The 22,014-nt window shown below is 44.0% G+C and overlaps 1 protein-coding gene across 1 annotated transcript in view; it reads left to right on the top strand.

Moving 5' to 3' along the window:
* Positions 1-22,014, top strand: part of MTCL1 (microtubule crosslinking factor 1) — a 96,873-nt gene that overhangs the window by 5,982 nt on the left and 68,877 nt on the right. The window contains exons 2-3 of the mRNA XM_026035501.1: positions 2,716-2,940; positions 4,424-4,582. Coding sequence (XP_025891286.1) covers positions 2,743-2,940; positions 4,424-4,582 — 357 coding nt within the window. The 5' untranslated portion in view covers positions 2,716-2,742. The remainder of the gene's footprint in view (positions 1-2,715; positions 2,941-4,423; positions 4,583-22,014) is intronic.

Here is a 22,014-nt window from a genome sequence, read left to right as displayed (position 1 = left end):
AGTGTGGAAAAGAAACTCGATTTACTCAGTCAAATAAAGAAGGATCTAGGAGAGAAACAAGAGTGGTTTTAAAGTCTTTCATTTTTCCTCAAATCTATCCTAAAGTTTAATTTATCTGAAAAACTACACTTGGAAAAAAAAGTAAACTGTGCATTTATAACCCAAACCAGAAGCAAAAACAAAATAAGTCMGGTTTGCAAACGCAGGGTTATGCTCTAAAGGAAGACTGAGAAAAGTTGTAGTGGAGGTAGGACATGCCTATGTGCTAAAACATAATCCATTCTCATGCCATCTTTCTGGGATTTTCTTTGGTAGGAGGAGTTCTACTTTGCAATAGGTTGCAGAAAGTATTTTCATGTCATCAAATATTGTAGTGGGTTATTTGTCTTCAGAAATGGGCCAGYTTCACTAATTCCAGATGCTGATTTAGATCAGAAGGAGTTTTAAGATAGCAGCAGTAAAATTGCAATTACGCTTTGCAAGCCACTTAATACACTAAAACCATAGCTTAGTTCTTGAAATATAAAATTAAGATTGTAAACTGAGTCTCATTAATTTTGTGGTATCAGATATGTGGCATTGTATTTCAAAATATTCAACTTACCACCAAATTCTTAATCTAACATTAGGTTTCTGAAGATGCTATTAAAAAGTTATTGAGGTTAAATCTAATTGAAGGAGGCTTCYTGAGTCTGCTGACAGCCCTAAGCAGCAGCTCTGGTTCTGTTCATCTCAGCAGCCTATATTGCCTCTGATAGCTGAAGTTTGCACTTTCAGAGTCACCACTCAAGCCAAAATATCTACTTAATTTACTACTAACATGAAAATGTGCTCTCTTTCATAGGTTCAAAAGCAACTGCCACTCCTTAGCTCATTTYTAAGGCCTTGACTTTTTCTCCTGCATCTCCATGGTTATTTTTTCACTTCGCCTTTTGAAATTAYTTATAAATGTGAAGCAGTATAGCAAAAAAGCATGTATATTAAAAAGAAAGAAACAATTTTTTTTTCTCCCAAACTTGCTCAAGAGTATGATACTATGTTTTCCTTTTTTAAAATGTCTATCATTTAAAATCATCGCCCCAGTTGGTTGGCTCTAAAGTGACCCACACACTTGGCTATATCCTATCGTGGAGCACATAGGGCCYGTGCCATAAATGACCCTTTCCAAGAAGTCTGCCAAGCTTGATCTGCAGAGCTTGTTTGCTTCCTCACAGGATGCTATTGGTGATTAATTAGTGGATTTGCAATTTATGGGTATGTCATGGCCGAGGAGGTAGCTCCTGCTATTATGCTTAACATTATGGTTCTTCAGACTCTACCGGGCTTCTGGTCACCCACAAGTCGATCTGTACTGACTTTATCTTGACTTAGGATGTGATTCCATAAAAACTCAAGTTTTTCTATGCCTCTGGTGTTGGGGAAGGGTTGGGACAACCCCGCTGTGCTGCAGGGACAAGGGCAGGTGGTCCAACCYATGAGGGTGCTAATGTGGAAGCGGCATCTTCGGCACCTCCAAAAGGTGGGAAATCCTCTCCAGCCGTCCTTGGCGCTTCAAGTCTGRGCAGAGATAATGGCTCGGCCACAGGCTTCGCCTCTATCTTATTTCAGTTATGCTTTCTAGAAAAAATTTGGTCATTGTAATGTCAAATGAAAATTTAAATAGCCKCCTTTAAAAATTAATTGTTCATTTCATCCATAAATATAGTTTCAATAAGGAAATACGCTTTAAAATTAAAAAGAAAAATTTTGATGAGGGCTTAATAGTGAAAAATGCTCTTCTTGTTCATTTTCTTGACAGAGTTCCCTGTTTCAGCTCAGCTGAAAGTTAATAGCGCTGTAGGTTTCCTCAGAGCCCTTACACAGTAATTTACTGGCTTGTACCCCTGAGCTTGGAAGACCTTTATAAGAGTTTTAGCTCTGGAGCTTCAGTCAAGCACAGATTAAACAAATGGGAATGATAGAGCTTATCCTGTTCAGCTGCAAATCTTTAAATCTGACTTTATTAAGCACTTGCCCCCCATAGAGTAATGAGGAATCGGGACAATTTGGAGTCCTCAGAAAGGAGTGACCAGGTGCAGTCATTCCCCCTGGTGCAGCAGGACGTTTTGTGGCCATCGTTCTGTTGTTTGGTTGGGCTCACCCAACCAAAACCCACTTCCTTGCCCCCAGACCATCTGCCATGGAGCATATCTGTGCTGCAAGGCTTAGACGAGATGGCACGTGGGACGTGGGTACAGAACAGTGGGGCACTTGGCTGAAAGTTCATATGCCAAAGATTCATTAAGGTTTTCCAGGGATAATTCCATTTCAAGGAGTTGCGGGTGCTCTGAAGGCAGCTCACAGGGGATGCTGAGATGCTTTATTAAATAGGTTTGCTGTCATGTAAATAAAACAAGTGATTAGTTGGGGCAGTGGCAAAATGTTGCGCAGCTTTTATTTTAATGGGGGGTGGCAAAATGAAAGTGTTACTGACTTCAGGAGCAGATGAGTGTCCTGATAACCCTGCTCTGGTTTTCATTATTAAAACAATCGTGAGGAACATGGCAAGTCATTAATTGAGGTCAGCACAATTGTGCCATTCCCTTGCCTTCTGGAGCTGCACGTTGCAATCTGCATCGTTTTGTTGATGCAGTGTCCTAGTGAGCACGGGTCCTTTCTCTTTTCCCCCCAGGGTGAGATTTTGGGGTATGATGGAGCCCTTTTGACTTTTCACAGGATGAGCTGGATGAGCTTCGGGCTGAAATGGAAGAAATGCGCGACAGTTACCTGGAGGAGGATGTTTACCAGCTGCAGGAGCTGCGGCGAGAGCTGGACCGGGCCAACAAGAACTGCCGCATTCTGCAGTATCGTCTCAGGAAAGCAGAGCAGAAAAGCTTGAAAGTTGCACAAACAGGTCAAGTGGACGGAGAGCTCATTAGGAGCTTGGAACAAGACTTAAAGGTGGGTGAGAGGCTCCCGTGGCCCATCACGGCCACAGCGCAAGCGATTCGGTTGCCCGCAACGGGAGCGAGGGTGACGTACGAAGCAGGCGGTAGTTCTCAAAATGTCAGGAGCAATTCCCTTATTCTGCAGGAGAGAACAAATGCTTAGCTAATCATACGGAAAAGATGTGTTACTGGGTAAAAAAAAAGATGTGCCTTGAGTCAAATGAAAGCGACGTGGTCACGTTGCATTTGCGCGTCGGAAGGTTTTAAAGGGTTTTGGTTCTACTCATGTTACGCCAAATCTTAGGTCTCCTCATCCATACCAACAAACTTGATGTGCTCTTCCCTTTTGATTCTGTTTCCTTGCTTTTCACTTTTTACTTAATTAAAAAAATCTAGTTACTTATTTCTTAGCCTAATGAGATAGTCTTTTTTGGTGCTCATACATGAGGAGGCTATTGCAGCATTTAAGTGGACAAATCAAGAATAAAATTGCTAATTMCCATTAAAAATTCTGTGCATATTGAAGCAGTTTTAGAATTTTAGAAATCAAGGCTAAGCTTTACATAGGCATATTTTTTATCTAGCTTTTTCCTGCCATTGTTTTTCTGAATCTTGCTTTCKGGGAAGCTGTTTTGAAAATAACTTCTGTAGACAGGGATTGCTAACCACTAGAATTATCAAGCCCTTTGTATCTGAAAATGCAAAACATGAAACCTTGGGAAATTGGAATTCCTGATTCCCAGCAATGGAAATCAGAGTGGCATAGCAAGTTATCAAGCTTTTCAAGACGTCAGATCCAATTTCCCTTTTTTGGTGACAGAAAACAAATGTTAACTTTATCATCATAAAATTGACACATTAAAAAAAATTGTCYGTACATTCAAGTGAAAACAGCAGATCTTGGTTTTCTTTCTTCGCTTTGTTTGTGCTGAATTGTTGCAATTCATCATTCTGGAAGATGAATCACCATTTAGAATGTTTTTGGAGTAAATGTCCGTTCTAGTTAAGCTGAACTCACAAAACATAGGCTAGAATATATTTTTGTGCTTCCCTGTCACTCTTGCCCGGTTGTGACTGCTGCTAGAGCAATAAATTCTGGCAGATGAGACTGCTGCATGGATGTGGTTTTGATCAATSACCTATCAGCTGTACGACACGGTTCCTCATCCTCCGTTTCATCAGCTGGGATGATACGCTGGGACTTTGATGTGCAGCCCTAGTATGTGCTTGTTCCCCAGTGCTGTCCTTCCGTTGCCTTAGCATAATGTGGGAAGGGAGCTGGAGAGGGATAACTGAAGAGGTTTTCATCTTGGATTTATTTATTGGAAATGAATATTCATTTTGGTATTTGAAAGACTTGGGGTCTTTCATCAACAGTCGGTCTTGTAATTGAATTGAAAATCTCTCTACTATCTGGGGCTGTAATATGTTGGCTGCTGTAGCTGCCGCTTCTGSTGTTCAGATCATCTTCATGGTTTTGTGCTTTTATTGACCAGGTAGCCAAAGATGTTTCTGTCAGACTGCACCATGAGCTGGAAAGTGTGGAGGAGAAACGTGTTAAAGCAGAAGACGAAAACGAAGTCCTTCGCCAGCAAATCATTGAGGTGGAAATATCCAAGCAGACACTACAAAATGAGCTGGACAAGTTAAAAGAAGTAAGCAATAATCAGGAAAGTCGCGCAGAACTCTGCTCCTGGGGTAGATGGGAAGGTTGATACACGAGTGCCCTAGACTGAGTCTTTTAAGAAGTCCCTGCTGACACTGCTTGTGCAGTTGTCCAAAAGATCTCCTCACTTTTGGTATTTACCCCAACCGTGTTCGGAAATTAGAAACAGGAAAGAGGTAGTTGGTTGATGTTGGTGATTTTGTCCAGTGCTCCTCACACTGCTTCTGTCCCAGTTTAAACCAGCTCTTCTGTTCATAATGGAGCAAAATTATCTTTGATTTGAGCCCAGCCTCTCCTTTACCCAAACTGGGACTTGCAGCTGTTGTAGACCCAAGCGTGGTGTGCGCGATGCGTCTCCGAAGGGTTGTCTCAGACAGGCAGCCCAACTGTTGGGCAGATGCTGCTCAGTGGAGCCACCAGCATGAGTTAGGCAGCAGGAATGTGGTCTGTAACACAGAAATAACATTCAGCTCCAGGCACCGAAATGCTGGCCTTAAGAAAAGGGATCATTTCAATCCGAGCTGACAACTAGTCATATTGGGTGAAACGATGATCCTTGGAAGCAAGTGAGCTGGGCAGAGGATGGCAAAGGGAAGCCAAGTCCTAAATGGAGCTCTTTGCCAGAGTCTGTATCCTGGTCTGGGGCTGTATTTCTCTTAACGCTACAGTGGATTGGCAGCTTGGAGCCTCTGCTCCGTTTTCGACCAGATTGAGACAGAATATTTAAACACAATGAGGTAAGACCTTTATCCTCTGAGCCATGGTCAGAGTTAGAGAGTTGCTGTAATTATGTGTTATCTTAATCTTTCAAACAACGCTGGCATATCAACTGGCACAAAGCCTGATTCAGTTTAGTAAGGACAACCCCTGTCTAATTTCTCTCCGTATGAGAGTAGGGAGGAGGAGTAGGAATCCAGAGCAAGAGATTTGGAGCAGTCTATACACGGTGGGACAAGTGTCGGCTGGTGTAAGCAGTATGTCACAAAAGGAAAGCCGGGATAATGTTTTAACTGTTCTTCTTTCTCAAATGTTTTTTGTGAATGCTGGGATTAACTGGTATAATACTGAGTTACAGGGTACCTAGTCTATTTTTTGAACATTGACACTGTGACATGCACCAGACATGATGTCTTGTTTGTTGCTGGTTATCATGCAAGCCCAGTAGATACAGCTTGATGGTCTTTGGGATTAAACAGTYGGAGAATTAAAAGTTGTGTGTGAGCAATGGGAAAGAAAATGCTCCAGCACTCCTGGATTCTCAAATTAGCCCTCACCAGGCTGAAGTTGTCTTGCTTCTTAAATTGCTGCAGGCAAACAAAGCTGGGAAGTCCAAATAATTCAACTTTCTGTCTGCTGCAGTGCAACTTGATGTGGATCTAGCCTTGCTGTGGAAGTGAATGTGCCTCCCGAAAGAGACAAAGGCTGGAGGAGAAGTAGGGAAAGGACATATGGACAGATACACTTATAAGAKGCTCTGAAAGCACTGCTGGGCATAAATTGCAATCCATTCTTTTGTAGTATGAGCAGTGTTTTTTCTGGGGGTCGGAAAAATTGCAGAGGGTCACAGTAGGATAGAAGATGGAGATGTAGACCTCAGCAGGTTGCATAAAGATGGATGGATCAAAAGGGAGTYGCATTTTCAAATGTTGGGGAAACATGGCAATATTTTGCCAGATAAGTATGTGTTTGCAAAATTTGTGGTAAAATCTTAAGAATATATAAAAAAGTGTAGTTCTCATGTCAAAAAGTTTTCAGATAACTGTGTTTTTAAAAACTTTTAATGCATAGGAAGCTGTAAAAGAGTATCTTACAGCTGCGCTGATCTGAAAGTTAATCCTTCATGTATGAGGAGAAGTGTCCCAAAGGCCATATGGCTTTTTACCACTCTGACACTGCATCTTGTCTGGCTGAAGGCTGGCACTTAGAAACAGTATCATCTTCCCCTTCTAGTCCTGGAGCATCGCCCAAGACCCAGTCAGGCAGGATTCTCGCCCGGATACAGCTTCCTGTCATCATATGCCTTTATTTTTTCCATCACATCCTTGACTATTCTCAGCCCTTCTGTCATCCTCTGATCAACATAAAGATTTTCTCGCATCTGATTGATGTTTATTACTTAATTCAGTGCTAACGTCCGCTTTGTCCTGCTGTATAGTTCCCTCAGGTCCAATTCCTTGCTGCAGTGGAATGGCAAGTACGTTGATGTATTTTGCATGCTAATGCATCTTTAAGAATTGTACCCATGTCTCTATATACTATTTCTTTAAAGCGGCCTTCATTTTTTGTCATAATCCTTTGAAGAACTGCTGAATACTTACAGTGTTCAGTGCTGTTATACATTCTTTTATCCCAGTGTGTCTTTCTATCTCCTGTGATACTTCTTTCAAGATTTGTGTGTGTGTGTATGAAATATATGCAGGTTCGTTCAGCCTGGGTAAAATTCTTATCTCTTTTTCAAAAGCCTTCAGTTTTAACTGAGATGTGAATTTTCACCTTCTCCCAACGAGGACAATTTCAAATTGTTGCCTTAGTAGATACGAGATAGGCTTTCCTCTGTGTTCACCAGAGAGCTTTTCCTGGTGTGTCTTGGCCTTGCAAATAATAGAAACAAAGTTAAAGAAAGAGGGAGAGTGACGAGAAGTCACTTGTCAAGGTCCTTGACAGTGCTCTTCTCTCCTATGCTGCCACTGTGTAGTAGCTAATTCACTTCCCCTGCTGCTCCCAGGCAGTTCTGGATTCCAGTTTCATGACCTGCTCACTTAAGCTTGCGCATMTTCTATCTAAAACAGGTATAGTCTGGCTTTGTTCTGCCAGATCCYGCCCATCGTCCAGAGGTTTTCCATTTTCTACTGATGATTCAAACAAGGAGCCTCTGGGTCAGAGCAGAACCAGTTACTGGGTTTTATGGTGATCCTACATGTTCCTTTGTCTCTTTGCTTGAATAAGCCTGCCCCATCTCCCTCTTGTAGATGGATTTTGAGCTAAGATGTGGATTAATTAGGCTGTTAAACAAATACATATTTTTTTTCCAATTCTGGTGTTTTCCAGTTAGATACCATTCCCGTTTTCCTCTAAATATCATCACCACCTTGGCATTCGCTTTGATTAATCATGCCACTCTTCTTTTTTTTTTCATTCAACTGAGCCAAAGGGTGCTCTCCCTTCCTGTAATTCTCTCTAAAAACTGTTCAGATTTTGTTTGCTTGTCAGTGTGGTTTCATCACTCTGCTACTCTTGCCTGAAATACTTCCACTGATTATTTCCAAGCAATTTCTTTCACTAGGTAATACTGTTTCCCTGAGTATTTTTTGACTTTACTCACTGTATCAAGCTATTCTGCTTCAGTCTTCCCAAACTGCTGCAGCGTGGTAGTTCATTGAATTTCCCCTCACAAGTTACATTCACCTACTTCTATCTTTTTCTCTTGTCCTGGAAATCTTAGCTGGATTCAAGCCTCCCTCTGATGCCTTTTTCTTCTTGTGGCAGCTGCTTATTTCTTTCTCTGTTAGAGCTTCTGAGTTTTCCTACTGCTGTGAACACTTCTTTGTAGTAAATCCTTTGCGAAATTGGGATGTCCTTAAGAGCTGTCCCTTCTAGGAATTTGCTAGGATTTTCTGCGACTTACCAAAGCTGCTACTTCCTTAGAGCGTTAGAAGCAAAGGCTCTGTACCCTCACAACCTCAATAAGTATACATGCTATGGCCAATGCTTTCTTTTTCCTCATGTCATCTAGGTTATTACTGTGAGCATTTGAGTCAATAGGCTGCTGGGAGGAAAGAGAAAAAACAAAAAAGACAATCACTGTCAGATTACCCTCAGCACGTCCCGTCAGCTGTCATTCCTTCTGGTACTGATCTTCCCTGATTTTCTGATTGAGCTCATAAGGAATGCTGGTCTTTAATAAGAATCCAACTTGGTCAGCCAGCCAATATTAAGGAAACTCTTTCCAAAGTTTCCTTTCATTGGGAAAATCATTGAGATGTCAGAAAAAAAACAAACTGGAGAAGGATGTAAAGTCAACTGTTCAGAGGTCAGGGCAATTCAGAATTGGGTTGTTTGTGCAGCTGTAATTATGTCCCTGTGTCCACTCATTCTCATATGCTTTTTAATTGCATCATCACATATTATTTTCTCTCCTCTGCCCCTGTCTCATTCGGAGTGTAATATGGCTGAGCGTCACTGAATGGTTTCTATTCATATGTTAAAAAGAAGAAGATAAGCCTTCTTGTYTGCCCCTGGGTCGTTTTCTCACAGTGAACAAACTGTTTGAATGCCTTGCACAAAGAACATATTCTTTCTGCACCTGTACAGCAGGCTGTGGCTGCTCTAGAAGTTGTCCTGGCCCCAGATGACTTAGCCAGTGGTTTTTGCCACTCCAGCGTGTCGAATCCCATTAAAGYCACATGAACAAGTACATATATTGCTTAATATTATTTCTGTCAATTTGAATAAGATGATAAGTAGATAGAGGTTTTGTACACTTTTAAATTTAATTCTACTTAGATCATAGGAGAGATGTTTCCCTGTGAAACATTTCCCTGAGCCAAGTGTCTGTGCTCAGCAATACAGTGTCCTCAAGGATAATTGCAAGGAAACGACTGTTCCCAGAATGGGATTCTTCCTAGCTGCCCTGTAGGAAGGAGCCCATCGGACACTGATGGACCATACAGCACTGATGTGAAGCCCTTAGCAATTCCCTCCTGAGCATTTACAAGACAGAGCTTTTCCCAAAGATGTGGAGATGGGAACTAGTCCACATCCAACACCCATCCTTTCCCTGGAGCAACCCAGGCCTCTGGAGGAGACACCTCCCCTCCTCAACCTGCTGCTGTGAGTGGTCCAGGAGTTTCTTGCTTGGCTCCAGGCAGTCGGCAGAGTGACATTTCATTTCACATCTAGCTGCCATWCATTTAGAGTAAGTTCTGACAGCTGAAATGGTGCTTGGAAAGTGCCACTGCCTTTACACACTGGCTGCCTAATTCCCCTGCAAGCAGCAGCACTCCGAGCAGCCCTCCCTCCAGAACTGGGTGTCAGAACAAACCACCCTGCTCTGCAGCCTGGAAATGTGCCACTTTGTTCCCTGGCRGCACCTGTCTGGGCTGTCCACTGTCCTTCAGGTGGATCTGTTCAGGAAATTGCATCCAGTTAATGGAGAAGCATCACTGCAGCTTCTGGCTCTTGGCATTGCAGCCAAGAAGGTCAGTGGCAAAATAGGAAAGCAGGAAAAGCTTTGKGAGCTTTGAAAAGCTTGGAAAAGCTTTTTCCATTTGGGAGAAGTGCAAGCCCACGGACTGCGGGTAATGCCCCCAGGATGTCTCTGTAGGATGCTTAGATTGCGAGGAAAGGCAACACRTGCTGCAAATGGGATTTCCCAGGATGCCTGTAGGGTTTTTCAGGACAAGGGCTTCTCCYGAGGCTCTTTAATGCAAGGCTGGATGGATAATGGCCTTGCCCTTGTGCCGCGGCTCACCCTCTCCTCCTCTCCCAGCACCCGCTTGGGAGGCACAGTCGGAGAACTGCTGCTTTGCAGTCAAGGTTATTTTTGTGTTGTTAACATGTTTGTTCCAACTGAGTGAAAAGCTGCCCTCAGATTCTTTCAAAAATGAATGAAATACATGCAAAGAGCTCAAATACCTTTCAGGCATATTATTTAGAGACAAATTTTGCTCCAAAATACATGTGCGTGACTCCTTTTAACATCCCTGGCAGCAAAGAGCATTTTTGTGATAGCAGAATCTAACTGTAGAGCTAAACATACATAATACAGCAAAATAACATCTGGAGGCTACTTCTTAGAACTGTACGTGACAGTCTGATTTTCTCTGCCTGGAATCTTTTCAGTAGGGCATAAGATAGGCAGTGTGTGTGTGTAAAACATGGCTATTTCCATCTGACATCGCTTTCCCCTCTTTTCTCTTCGATGTAAATACGTAGATGAGGTCCAAGGTAACAGAGAATTGATGGATAAATTATTCCTTTACTGCAGTATGCTCCTCTGTAGAAAATACTGCCTGTGTTTTCAATAACTAGGACTTTGCATGGGTTCGGGAAGGTGGCACGTGATGTTCTTCAGTCACTTCTCTGGTGTGACTCCCTTACTTGCCATGGTGAAACAGAGTAAGCGGTAAAGGTCCTTTGATTTCTGTAGGAGATGATTTCTAGTTGTTGTTACTGGTGAGTTCACGTGATGGCAATTCACTGAAAAACAGGGCAAAGAGAAGACTTGCAAGGTGTAGATTCAAATAACATTAAAAGGGCCTGATTAAAATCACTGTGTGATCACATTAAAAGTGATTAAAATCAGTATGTTTGACTCGGTAACCCTGCTTAGAAGTTACTGCATGCAACAACTGTAAGTAATCAAGTCATCTGCACTAATCCTAAGAAAAGCCATTGACTGCATAAAAGTTGGACTGCAGCACTGTTTTATCTCCGGTACTTTCTTTCTCACTGTGATAAATAATGAATTGGTACCTAAAGCACAGTAAAGGATTCATAATCAATATGCCATTTCAGGAGCTGTACAAACAGTGGAATGAAAAAGCAGGGTGGAGAGAAGGCATGGGAATGCATTTGGCTCAAGCAAATATGTATTATTTTTATATACTATATATATCATAAAGGGGTAGTTTCAGTGAAAAGAAACATTTATTGAAGGAACCATATTATAGCATACTTCTAATGCACTATTCTTCTTTTCAAAAGCTTTAAAAATCTGTTAAAACCATGAACTACAAAAAGCATTGTTTTCAGATGCTTTATGCCTCCCTCATATGTGTGTGCTTAAGTGCATTACTAAGTGCATTGATGAACCCCAATTCACCTTTGCGTGTGGAAGAATATCATTGAGATGATGACATCTGCAACAACCATCTTCCATAACTGCGTGATTATCCTGACACAGGCTAGTTATAAAGAAATCTTTTTGTAATAACTGCAATTTCCCTAGGAACTGCAAAGTTCCTCCCCTGTTATTTGTTAGCATTTAGCAGAAGTCTTWGAGGAGTGAAACTGCTACGGTGACGACCTCCACGAAGCTCAGACTGTGTATCCTTCTCCCCGTGCTCCACGCCGCTTCCAAAAATAATGCTGCCGTGTGTCACGAGCCTCGGCAGTGACAATGCAAACAAACCGGAGTCACTCTGACATCTCTATAAAACATTCATGGCAAAAACTGGGGCTTAGTTTTGATCCTTTCCCCTAAGCTATCAACAGTGTAGTTAAAGTGGGTTTTTTTGCAAGCTCTTGCAGAAAAAAAAGGGTAGCAAAACTTCGAGTACGGTGGGTTTTTTTTTCTTGCTTGTTTGTTTTGTGAATCCGGTCTCTAGCCTATGAGGGAGCCCCAGCTGAATGCGAAAGGCCACAACCTGTGGAAAGCTCTGTCCCTTGGACTCTGTGCTCAAGCTGGCAGCGGCGGCGAAGCCGGCCCCGTGACACGCAGCTTTTGTTCCCTGCTTTGGCTGCCTAGCAGCGAGCCGATGCCAACTGTTTTCCTATTGCGTCCGCCGCAATTCCAGCCCGGCGCCCGGGGCCCTGCTCGGCGGGATGGCAGGGAGCTGGCGGCAGCCCTCGGAGCGGGAGCATAGAATCACAGAATCATAGAATCACAGAATCACAGAACGCTTAAGGTTGGAAGGGACCTCAGAGGTCATCTAGTCCAACCCCCCTGCTCRCGCAGGGTCACCTAGAGCACGGGGCACAGGGCTGCGTCCAAGCGGGTTTTAAAGATCTCCAGAGAACCKCTCTTGGCAGCCTGTGCCAGGGCTCTGTCACCCTCACTGTCAAGAARTGTTTCCTTAAGTTCCTGGGGAACTTTTGGTACCTCAGCTTGTGGCYGTTTCCTCTAGTCCTATCGCTGGCCACCACTGGAAAGAGGCCGSCCCCCTCCTCCTCACTGCCTCCCTTGATGTATTTATAGACACTGATCAGGTCCCCCCCTCAGCCTTCTCTTCTCCAGACTGAACAGGCCTAGCTSTCTCAGCCTTTGCTCATAGGGCAGATGTTCCAGGCCTCTGATCATCAGCCCTGCGCTGGACTCTCTCCAGCAGCTCCACATCCCTCTTGTACTGGGGAGCCCAGAACTGGACGCAGTACTCCAGATGTGGCCTCACCAGGGCTGAGTAGAGGGGGATGATCACCTCTCTCGACCTGCTGGAGACGCTCTTCTTAATGCACCCCAGGATCCCGTTGGCCTTCTTGGCCACCAGGGCACACTGCTGCCTCATGGTCAGCTTGTCATCCACCACGACACCCAGGTCCTTCTCTGCGGGGCTGCTCTCCAGCAGGTCGACCCCTAATCTGTGCTGGTGTCCAGGGTTATTCCTCCCCAAGTGCAGGACCCTGCACTTGCCCTTGTTGAACTTGTTGAGCAGCCCTTGGGGAGAGGGCCCTGGTCCCAGGGAAGCGCCGGGCCGGCCCACGGCCTCAGCGTTCGTTGTGGCGCCRCACGCGCGCGTCGCTGCCGCACGGATCCATTGGCAGCCTCGGGGGCTGCAGGCGTTCAGGCAGGTGAAAATAGCCCATGCCACTGATGGCTTTGCCCTCCTTTGAAGGGGTTAATCAATTATTTCTCTTTGTCCATTAATTATTCACGCTTGCTCCTCTAGCTCTATTTTTAAGAGGCGAATGTACCTCATTGCATAGCTAACATATGAATTATTAACACCACGCTACTCAAGCTGTCAGAAGACGAGCGAGGCGGGTGAGATGTGATAGTCGTGCCGAGCTTGGCGCTGCCGCACATGACGGCCYTGTGCTTTCCCACTCGCACGTGCCTGGCGCCGCCTCTGCCCAAAGCCCGGCAGCATGGCGGGCCTGGCCCTGTGTCACGGCGTGCCTAGATCCCTAAGGAATCCCAGGGAGACCTAAAGAAGGTCTCCCCAGTGAAGTTAGTGCGTTGAAATGGAGAACTCGTATAGCAATTCGCCATTAGGCCTACCTCGTTGCCACAGTTGAGGTCTAGGCCCAAGGTCTAATGGATTCAGCAAGGGCTCGAAGCGGGACCGTGCAGCGGGGAGTCTTCAGGCAGCCTCTGATCAGCTCGTTCTACAGCACCCAGCCAATAGCTTCCTCTTTATGTTTGGACAAACCCCATAAATGCCGAAGTGGTGACAGTTTGCAGTGCTTGARCCCTTGTCCCATTCACATTAGAGCATTTTATGTACTTGCTTGCACCCCACTGCTCCCCATAGATTTTGCTTGCAGGTAGATTGTCAGGGAGCTCTGCAAGGCTGTCACATTTTTGTTCCTGCKCTCAGACTGTTAAGAAATGCTGAGGAAGGAGACATTCCCTTCTGTGGGAGGACACACACTGAAGGCTTCACTGGATTTGGTGTTAGTTTTGTGCCTTGATGTGAGAAAATCTGAAGTTTCTTTTAGTAGCGGTAATTGAGAATGTGGTGGTTCATTGAATCTAATAAAACTCCGCTGTCTGGTCATATTAGATATGTTATCTCTTACTTCTACATTTCCTTTTCTCTTCACCATATATTTTGTTGCAAGATGAAAGCCAGAGCCTAAAGAACTTAAGTTTTGCAAGATACTCTTACCTGGATCTTTTACATTTTTGCTCCAGTAAGAGTAGCTGGATCGGGAGAAGGTAAATTGGGTTGATATTTAGGGCCATCAACATAATATCTGCGTGGGCTGGAGCAGAATGATCCACCTGAGGCTGCCAGACGTATGCACTGCTCTATTTAAGGCCTGTTTCTCAGGGATCGCTCCAAAATAGTTACAGTCAATCTCCTGAGCAGGCTTTTGCTGCAGTCAGCTCTGCTGGCTGAAGGAATCTGGGTCTCATGGAGATTGCTGAGCTCTCCCCACCACTGCCTGGGCCCTTGCACACCTCTCCCTGCACTCAGTGATGTCAAAACATGAAAGTTCAAAGCAATGACGAAGGGAATGAAGTAATTCCTGTGTGATGTAAAATTTTTAAGGCATGTTTGGATCTAATAGCGTGTAAGTTGCTTTTCTCTTTAACATTCCTTGCTGCCTATGATATATCTTTTTCTATCAAAACCAGTTGAGAGTTGAACTCTCGAGTTATCCAGAGTCTGGTCCTTCTGGTTTCCCATTGCCTTGCCCATGTGTCTTCTACAGAGACTTTATTAATATGTTGGTTGTTCTAACCAGAAGATACAGGACATGTTGCCATAGGTATCCTAAGCTCTGTGGGCAATCATATGGGAAGCTTATAATACTAGTCTGGGGATAGATAAAAAATAGGTCCTAAATCATTTACAGAGATGAGAAGTGGTGGAAATCACTTGCCAGGAGGAAAAAAGTGATAGAGGTTGAGAATGGTCTTTTACTTAAGGGAAAATTTTTAATCCTCAGTCTGCCACTTCAAGAGTCCCCTTTTTGCCAGGTCACTGTAATCCCATCCATGCAAGAAGCAGGTTGAGAGAGAGGATCTGTTGCTTTTGAATATATTGGCCATTATCCATCAAAATTGACCGTTACGATGGGCAGACCTTAAATTTTCCACAGTGTCCTTCAGTGGTCAGCTATCAGTGTGTGTGACTGAGTTACATTTTACACAGATAAAAAAAAAGGACAAGGAATTAGTTTGGTGAAACGAAMAGAAAAGTTCTTCCTTCTGCTTTTACTCTTTTGTCTTTGGTGGGATTCTTGCATCTTTTGCTCCACTTGGGTCATCTTTAGCTTATAATTTTTCTGTGTATAATGCCAGTTGGGATGCTGAGTTGGACCCTCAACTTCCCAGTGTTTGGACACCAGCCCTGGCAGCTCTGAAGAGCAGGGCTTTGGGCACAGCCTGGGCCAGCAGTCTGCAGTGCCCAGAGCTGAGCTCTGCCATTCCAAAATGGTAGCTTACAGCCACTGTGAGGACTCTCTGCTTGCCTTTTTAGGGCATCAGGCAAGCACAGATATCTTAAAACAGACATCTTAAAAAGGAGGATTTTTTTTTTTTTTTTTTTAAGCACAGATATCTTAAAACAGACATCTTAAAAAGGAGGATTTTTTTTTTTTTTTTTTGTGCTATTGCTTGTTCTGCCTGCTCTCTATTTCTCTGAAAATACTGCAAGAACAGTCCCTTATTGAGATAATTTGTCACTTCCATTTTGGTCTTGACTGTAATCTATAAGACCAGAGGGAATGAAAGACAACATGTCAGTGAATAATTAAGCCTTTTTTTTTTTCATCCTACAGAGTGTTGATTTCATTCTTGGGTAAAGGTTTTGTGCAATTTTCTTGGAACAGATTATCCATCAGCCCAGACAGCCATAGAGGAGATGATGGCAATTTAGGTATCTCCCAGAACACCAGGAGCACTGATTCAGAGATACCCCTTGCTTCTTTTTGCCAGCACTGTTGTGAGAGAAATAATTGTATGTTGAATGGTTGAGGTTGGAAGGGACCTCTGGAGATCATCTAGTCTAACCTCCCTGCTCAAGCAGGATCACCTAGAGCATGTGGCACAGGGTGGCATCTAGGCAGGTTTTGAAGATTTCTACTGAATATATGTATTATTTGGGGGAAAAAAAAAGGCAGAAAATAGGAGTTTCTGCAGTTCTGAATGGGAAGATTAAACAACAGCACATGTCCAGTTGGCTTTCTTTGTGCACACTCTCTTGCTATGAAATTGCTGGGAGAAGAAACAAGTATTTCATTGCACAAAGCAGTGTCCTACCAAGTCGGTATGAACACGCACTGTGCCACTGTGGGCCACTTGAGCGCCGTTGTGCCTTTGCTGCAAGAGGAATAAGAGGAAGCCTGGCTTTGGGGTACTTTGGTGCCTGTGACTCTCTGGTCAAAGGGAAAGTAGCTTTTTCCAAGCAGAAAGAAGAGGTTTGTGGGCACCAGCATTTCACACGTGCTTCAGATTCTGGCTCAGCTGACGCTTTCCTCGGACGTAATGGCAATAGCAGAYCAGTGGTTGTGATATTCACTGGTAYGAGACATCTTTAGACAACCTTGAATTAACAGAAAGATCTCATAAAATTTTTACGTGATTTTTTCCTGGCAAACACAAAGCAAGAGAGAAAGAGGTAAAAAAACCCCACACTTTCCATGCATTATGTTCAGTTTCCTGAAACACTCCGTATTTCATTCTCAGCAATGAAGAGTGCCAGGTTTCATGGGGCTTGCCTACTAATAAAGGCATTTATTAGTATATAAGTGGCCTGTCGCAGCTGAGGCCGACACTCTGTTAACTAGTTGTAAGTGCGGGTGTTGATTGGATCCTAGCAACATTATTCCAGGTCAGGGGCTGACATAATTGAAGGGGACGGGAGCAGTAATTAGGATGCAAAGGTTGTCACTCGCATCATATTGCAATCTGTTCTTTAAACCTGAAGCCTTATTTTCCATCCATTTCCTAGGCTGAAACTTATTTAGTTCCTCGTTTGGTTATTTTGCTGCTTGCTCCAAGGCTCCGGGATTGAGTTTTCCTTAGCTGCTCATCAAAGACGAGAATGGAAAGAATATGAGATTTCCGGAAATGCTGAAGCAGTCGAGAGAGGAAATAGTTCAGATAAATCACCCACCACCAAAGTCTCATTTTACTCTTGTCTCCCAAGTGCTGGGCCAGGAGGATGTGGTAATAYAGGCTCAGAAGATCTGTAATGGGGGAAGAGAAATGAAAAGCCTCGAGATGCTTCCGATTCAATTATAACTTTCRGGAGCTTCTTGTGTTGCAGTTGCTCATGCCTGATGGTCTGTAATCAAGCCATTACAAGCAAAACCATTATTAGCAATATTTCTACTCTAGCTCTTAAATTCTGCTCTACCTCAGACAGGTTTAAGCTCTTAAATGAGACTGGCAGTCAAATATTTGCAAGAATTATTTTTTTTACTGTGTAACACTATAAAAGCAACTAGGCACCATTAAGGATTTATTGAGTTTCTATTTTCCCTATTATTATTTTCAAGTGAAAGATTTACCATAATGAAATGACTGCAGGGCTATGACTGTGCATTTGGGTTTTTTTGCAAGCAATCCAAGCCGGGCTGTATGATCAGTCAAAATCTGCCTATATAGGATGCCTGTGATGGACAGTTGCACTTTTGGTCTGTGATGGGAGTTCATGTGAATGTTAAATACAGAAACTGGTGTCAGTACTTACATAATTGCCAAGGGAATGGGCTCCCTGGGGCTCTTAAAGGTCAGGCTGCTGTCTGCTTGCAGGTTTTAAAGAGGAGCTGGCCATACAGGGAGGGCAATTCAAGCCGTCAGAGGAAACAGTGACAATCTCTGCAGGCAGACTGCCGAATAAAAGAAAAACTATTTGTTTCCTGTCCCAAACAATTGATTATTTGTATAGGCCTCATGAATCCTTCAGATGAATGCACATGTATCAAGGCACCAATTATTTTAGTTTGATGTTTCAACAGTAAACAGGTGCACGAGGTTCGATAAGGCAATTTGGATAGGGCTAGGTAAAATGTCCCTATTCCAATACCTTGCACTGGTGTATTCTCCTGGAGGGCTGGATTTACTGAGGGATTTCTGTCTTTCAGACTGCCCATGAGCATCTCTTGGCAATCCCTGCAATCCCACAGCTTCTCGATGGAGCTTTGTGGCCACAGGTGATGACTGAAAYCGGGCTGAGGTCAAATGGGAAGGGCAGTTTAAAAGGGCATTTCAGTGCTCAAAAATTATATGAAAAGCAGCATCTGGGGCTCACTGTTTGATCAAGTGGGCCCTCRAAGGCAATTTGTTTCATTTCCCCATAACTCTACTTTATGACGGCCAGCCCTGAAATCTCAGCAGGCATCAGGTTTGTTCATAAACAAGTTAAAAAAAAATAATCTGCTGAACAGATTGTATTCCTTGGCACAAACGTCCTCCCCTCCGCTATAATCAGCGGAGGTTGCYTGCCCTTACAATAACACATCCAAGGGAAGGCACCACCCCACCAGCTACTGCCCCGGGCTGCAGCCACCTCATGCATTAGTCTGCATGAGGATTGGAGCCAACGTGAGGCTTTCCCTGTCTGTGTTGAACATTGAGGGGAATGAAAACAACATTTCCACACAAAGCACAAACTTKCCTCTTGCAGAGCAGCGTGGATTTGCTGCTGCATGGGGCACTTGTGCTGCTTGCCAACCTGTAGGGTGCAGGTTGCCCTTTCTCCTCCTCTGGCTGCTATGTATTTAAAAATACATAGGTATTTTTAAACCATTTAGTACGTGCTGCTCAAGTCAGGGATGCTGGAGCCAAGCATAAAGAGAAAATCCACCTGTAGCAATGCAAGGAGGCTTGCAATTCCTAGGAGATGCATAGCTGGCCTTGTAGCTGTCCTCTGTTTTCCTGCCAATTTTTCATGAAAGGGAACGAGGAGGGGGATGAGGATTGCAATGCCCAGAGTTTTAGAGGCTGATGGTCCAAAGAGTGGGACTGCCACAACAGAAGAGCCCTTTCAGATATAAAACATGAGAAATTTGCATCAGCAAAACGACGCTCAGCACAAGCAGGGGARTAGTGAGAGGGATTGTAATTGCAATTATGCCATAAATTCACTTTCAGCTGGCACGAGCAGCTATCAGAGGGCAGGCAGAATTTCCTTCCTCGCCCTAATGAAATATAAGCACTCTGTTCTGTGTTTGCAATTGCCATTTGTCCTTTGGTGCAGCAGAGGTTGGAAGAGACCYCCCCTTTTGGGGGGCTGAAGTTGCTTTGCGTGGCAGCATTCATCTGCCCGTGTTATCCAGGCCCTATTTCTGTTGCAAAGTGCATGCAGTGTGGTGATCTCATGGTGTTTACAGCATTCCCTGTGATGGTATAAACATCGATGCCTTATTTTCATATGAGGGTGTGTTAGGGAATAGCCACATGCAAATTGCTGCTGGACCACACCCATGGAGTCCTCGTGTGAGACTTGTTTCAGGCAGAAGGTGGTGGCTCTCCTGATGCAGTCGGGCTTCAGGATGTTCTCCACYGACTTCCAGGAGATTTGCACAGCAGCAGGAAAAGATAAATTAATTAATAACCAAGAAAGAGCATGTTGAAGATAAATTAATACTTGTGACTGTTATAACTACTGGAAAGAAAGCAGTAATTGAGAAAAATCAGGAAGGCAAAAGGCTGCTGTATATGCGAGAATTTCTAGCAGTGTTAAACCCACTTTTAACCACTATGACTACCTAGCGTATGAGTAGYCTTTGCCTGCTTTCAAAGATAAAAGGAAAATATTTCACAATGTTTAGTGACATGTATTTGGGGTTGCAAGAATGTTTTAAATTTGGGGATATCTCTGTAATTTGCTGAAGTTAATAAATTACATACTATAGTTCTTCCATGTATCGCAGACTTACTACTGGGGCACAGTGAAACACASAAGTATTTTAAGCATTTAATATTGTTTGTTCCTCATCTCTAGAGTAGGGATAGACATTGGACATTGAGATCCAGCTAATATGTAGTGAATAGTTACTTGTCAAGTGCAACTGTAGTACTTAGTGCAGGGATATATCTGAATGCAGCTTTTATGTTTTATTTTCCTTTTCTGATGGGGATTATAACGGGGGAAGGGGAACGGATTTTTGCCTTGTTGGAGCCACTTGTCATTCACAGTCCTCCAAATCACAGCTTTTAACAATAATCTTTAATCCCCCATCACTGCTCTTCAGCRTTGACTGCAGAAAAAGTTCCAGCGCTGACGTTTTACAAAAGCTCCTACTTTGCTCTTCCCTTCCAGGATGAAGTGACTTTTATCCTGGCGCAGCAGGTCCCCCGGGGCACAAGCTATTACAGAGCCACTGACTCTGCAGACAGTGTAAACAAGTCACCAGTCTGCAAAACTTATTGCYACATGATTATCACTGAGGGCAAGGATTTAGGGAGGGTCAAAGAGACCGAGACATGCAGCTGTATGAAGAGAGCAGCCAGACCTGTAATACCAGGAAAAATATTACCATGGGCTTTAGGAATGAATGCAGCACTGGATTTAGGATGCAGYGAATGCGGAATTTGGAGATTTACCTGGGGTCCCACAAGCCTGGAGGGATTTCCTGCAGCATTTGCTGAACCGTAGGGTTCAGCATCTGTTTGGGGCGTTGCTGCTGATCCCCCCAGCTTGTTTCCCGGGGGAACACACAGCTGTCTCGCTCGGTTCGATGTAAAAAAATACTCATTATTGAAGCTGAAAAGTTTCACAGCCCCAAACTCCTAGCACAAGYTATGTTACATCTCAGTCCCTCCTAGACTGGAACTCCACAACCCCAGTCTTCTTTCCTCCAAGTTACTAGAAATCCTCATCCAAATGTCAAATGCCCATTTCTGCAGCGTTCTGGCGTCTGACATTGTTTTCAATACAGCTTCCAGACATGCCTGGCTTTTCTTACTCGATGCTTATCTTCTCCTCGGGAACTTTAATTAAAAATAGGACATCCTAGTAATGCAGTTGCTTATATAATTTTTCTCTGGTAAACTTAATTAAATTTAAGTACCCAGTATCATCTTGCTGCGTACTGTTGGTACAAAGGAAAATTACTTGATGAAAACATAATCAGTAATTCAACCAAACCAAAATCTTTGTAATATTTTCTCCCAATGAAGCAAAGGTAACTTTAGATAATTTCTAGGAAGTTCCAGAGCCCTGTTTTTGGGCAGACCAGCTCTGCTCTCTGTTGCTCGTACGGTGTTGTAGCTTGGAAAGATAGGCTCCTGATTAGCCGCTGCATGGTTTTAACGAGGGTTTTTAGCAAGGGTTAGCCTGCCTTCATTGATGTATAAGCTTAATCCTGGCTAGAGTGAAATAGGATTAAATGCTGCTCTGCAGCTTCCATGCAAAGTTGGAGTAAACAGGATTTGCGTGGGGAGGTATCTGCAAGAAGCAGCTGCCCAGCAGATCTCCRGCCGCTTGTGGAGCCTGGGGGCTGCGGGATCACATGGGGATTTAGGAGCGGGGCTGTGCAATGGGGGAGCCCCGCTCGGCACCCCGTGTTTGGTGTCAGACTCAGCCCTGCTCCTTCTCTGGGATGTGACAGGGACGGACACGGTGCTGCAGAGCTCAGCTCGGCTCGGCTGCGACGCTTCCTGTGGGGAGAATCCAGCATCGAGGTGAACTACGTGTGGAGACACTTAGAATCACGGAATCACAGAATGCTTCAGSTTGGAAGAGACCTCCAGAGGTCATCTAGTCCAAAGGTGTCCTTGCTCATGGGGGTGAAAGAGTAGAGGGTGGCATGGACCATCTGGGATCTAAGGCCTGTTTGAGAAGGAAGCATTTGCGTGTGAGGTGGTGGGGTCTCTACCAAAAGCTCATGAGGCAGAAAAATTGAAAGTTTTGAGGTTTCTGGAGGCTGGTGAGCCAATATCCAAGGACACCAAATAGCAGAGAATTACTAGTATCAGACCTATATTCTTCGGACCTATAGGTCACTACTGAGTGCTCGGAAACAAAACCCCTGAAGTAAGTGTTTGAAGGTGATGGAAAAGGCATTTTGTGTTTGTACCTC

Source organism: Nothoprocta perdicaria, unplaced genomic scaffold, assembly GCF_003342845.1.
Source record: "Nothoprocta perdicaria isolate Ctin4 unplaced genomic scaffold, notPer1 scaffold_16, whole genome shotgun sequence".
Classification (NCBI taxonomy): Eukaryota; Metazoa; Chordata; class Aves; order Tinamiformes; family Tinamidae; genus Nothoprocta; species Nothoprocta perdicaria.
This window is presented reverse-complemented; position numbering and strand designations above follow the sequence as displayed.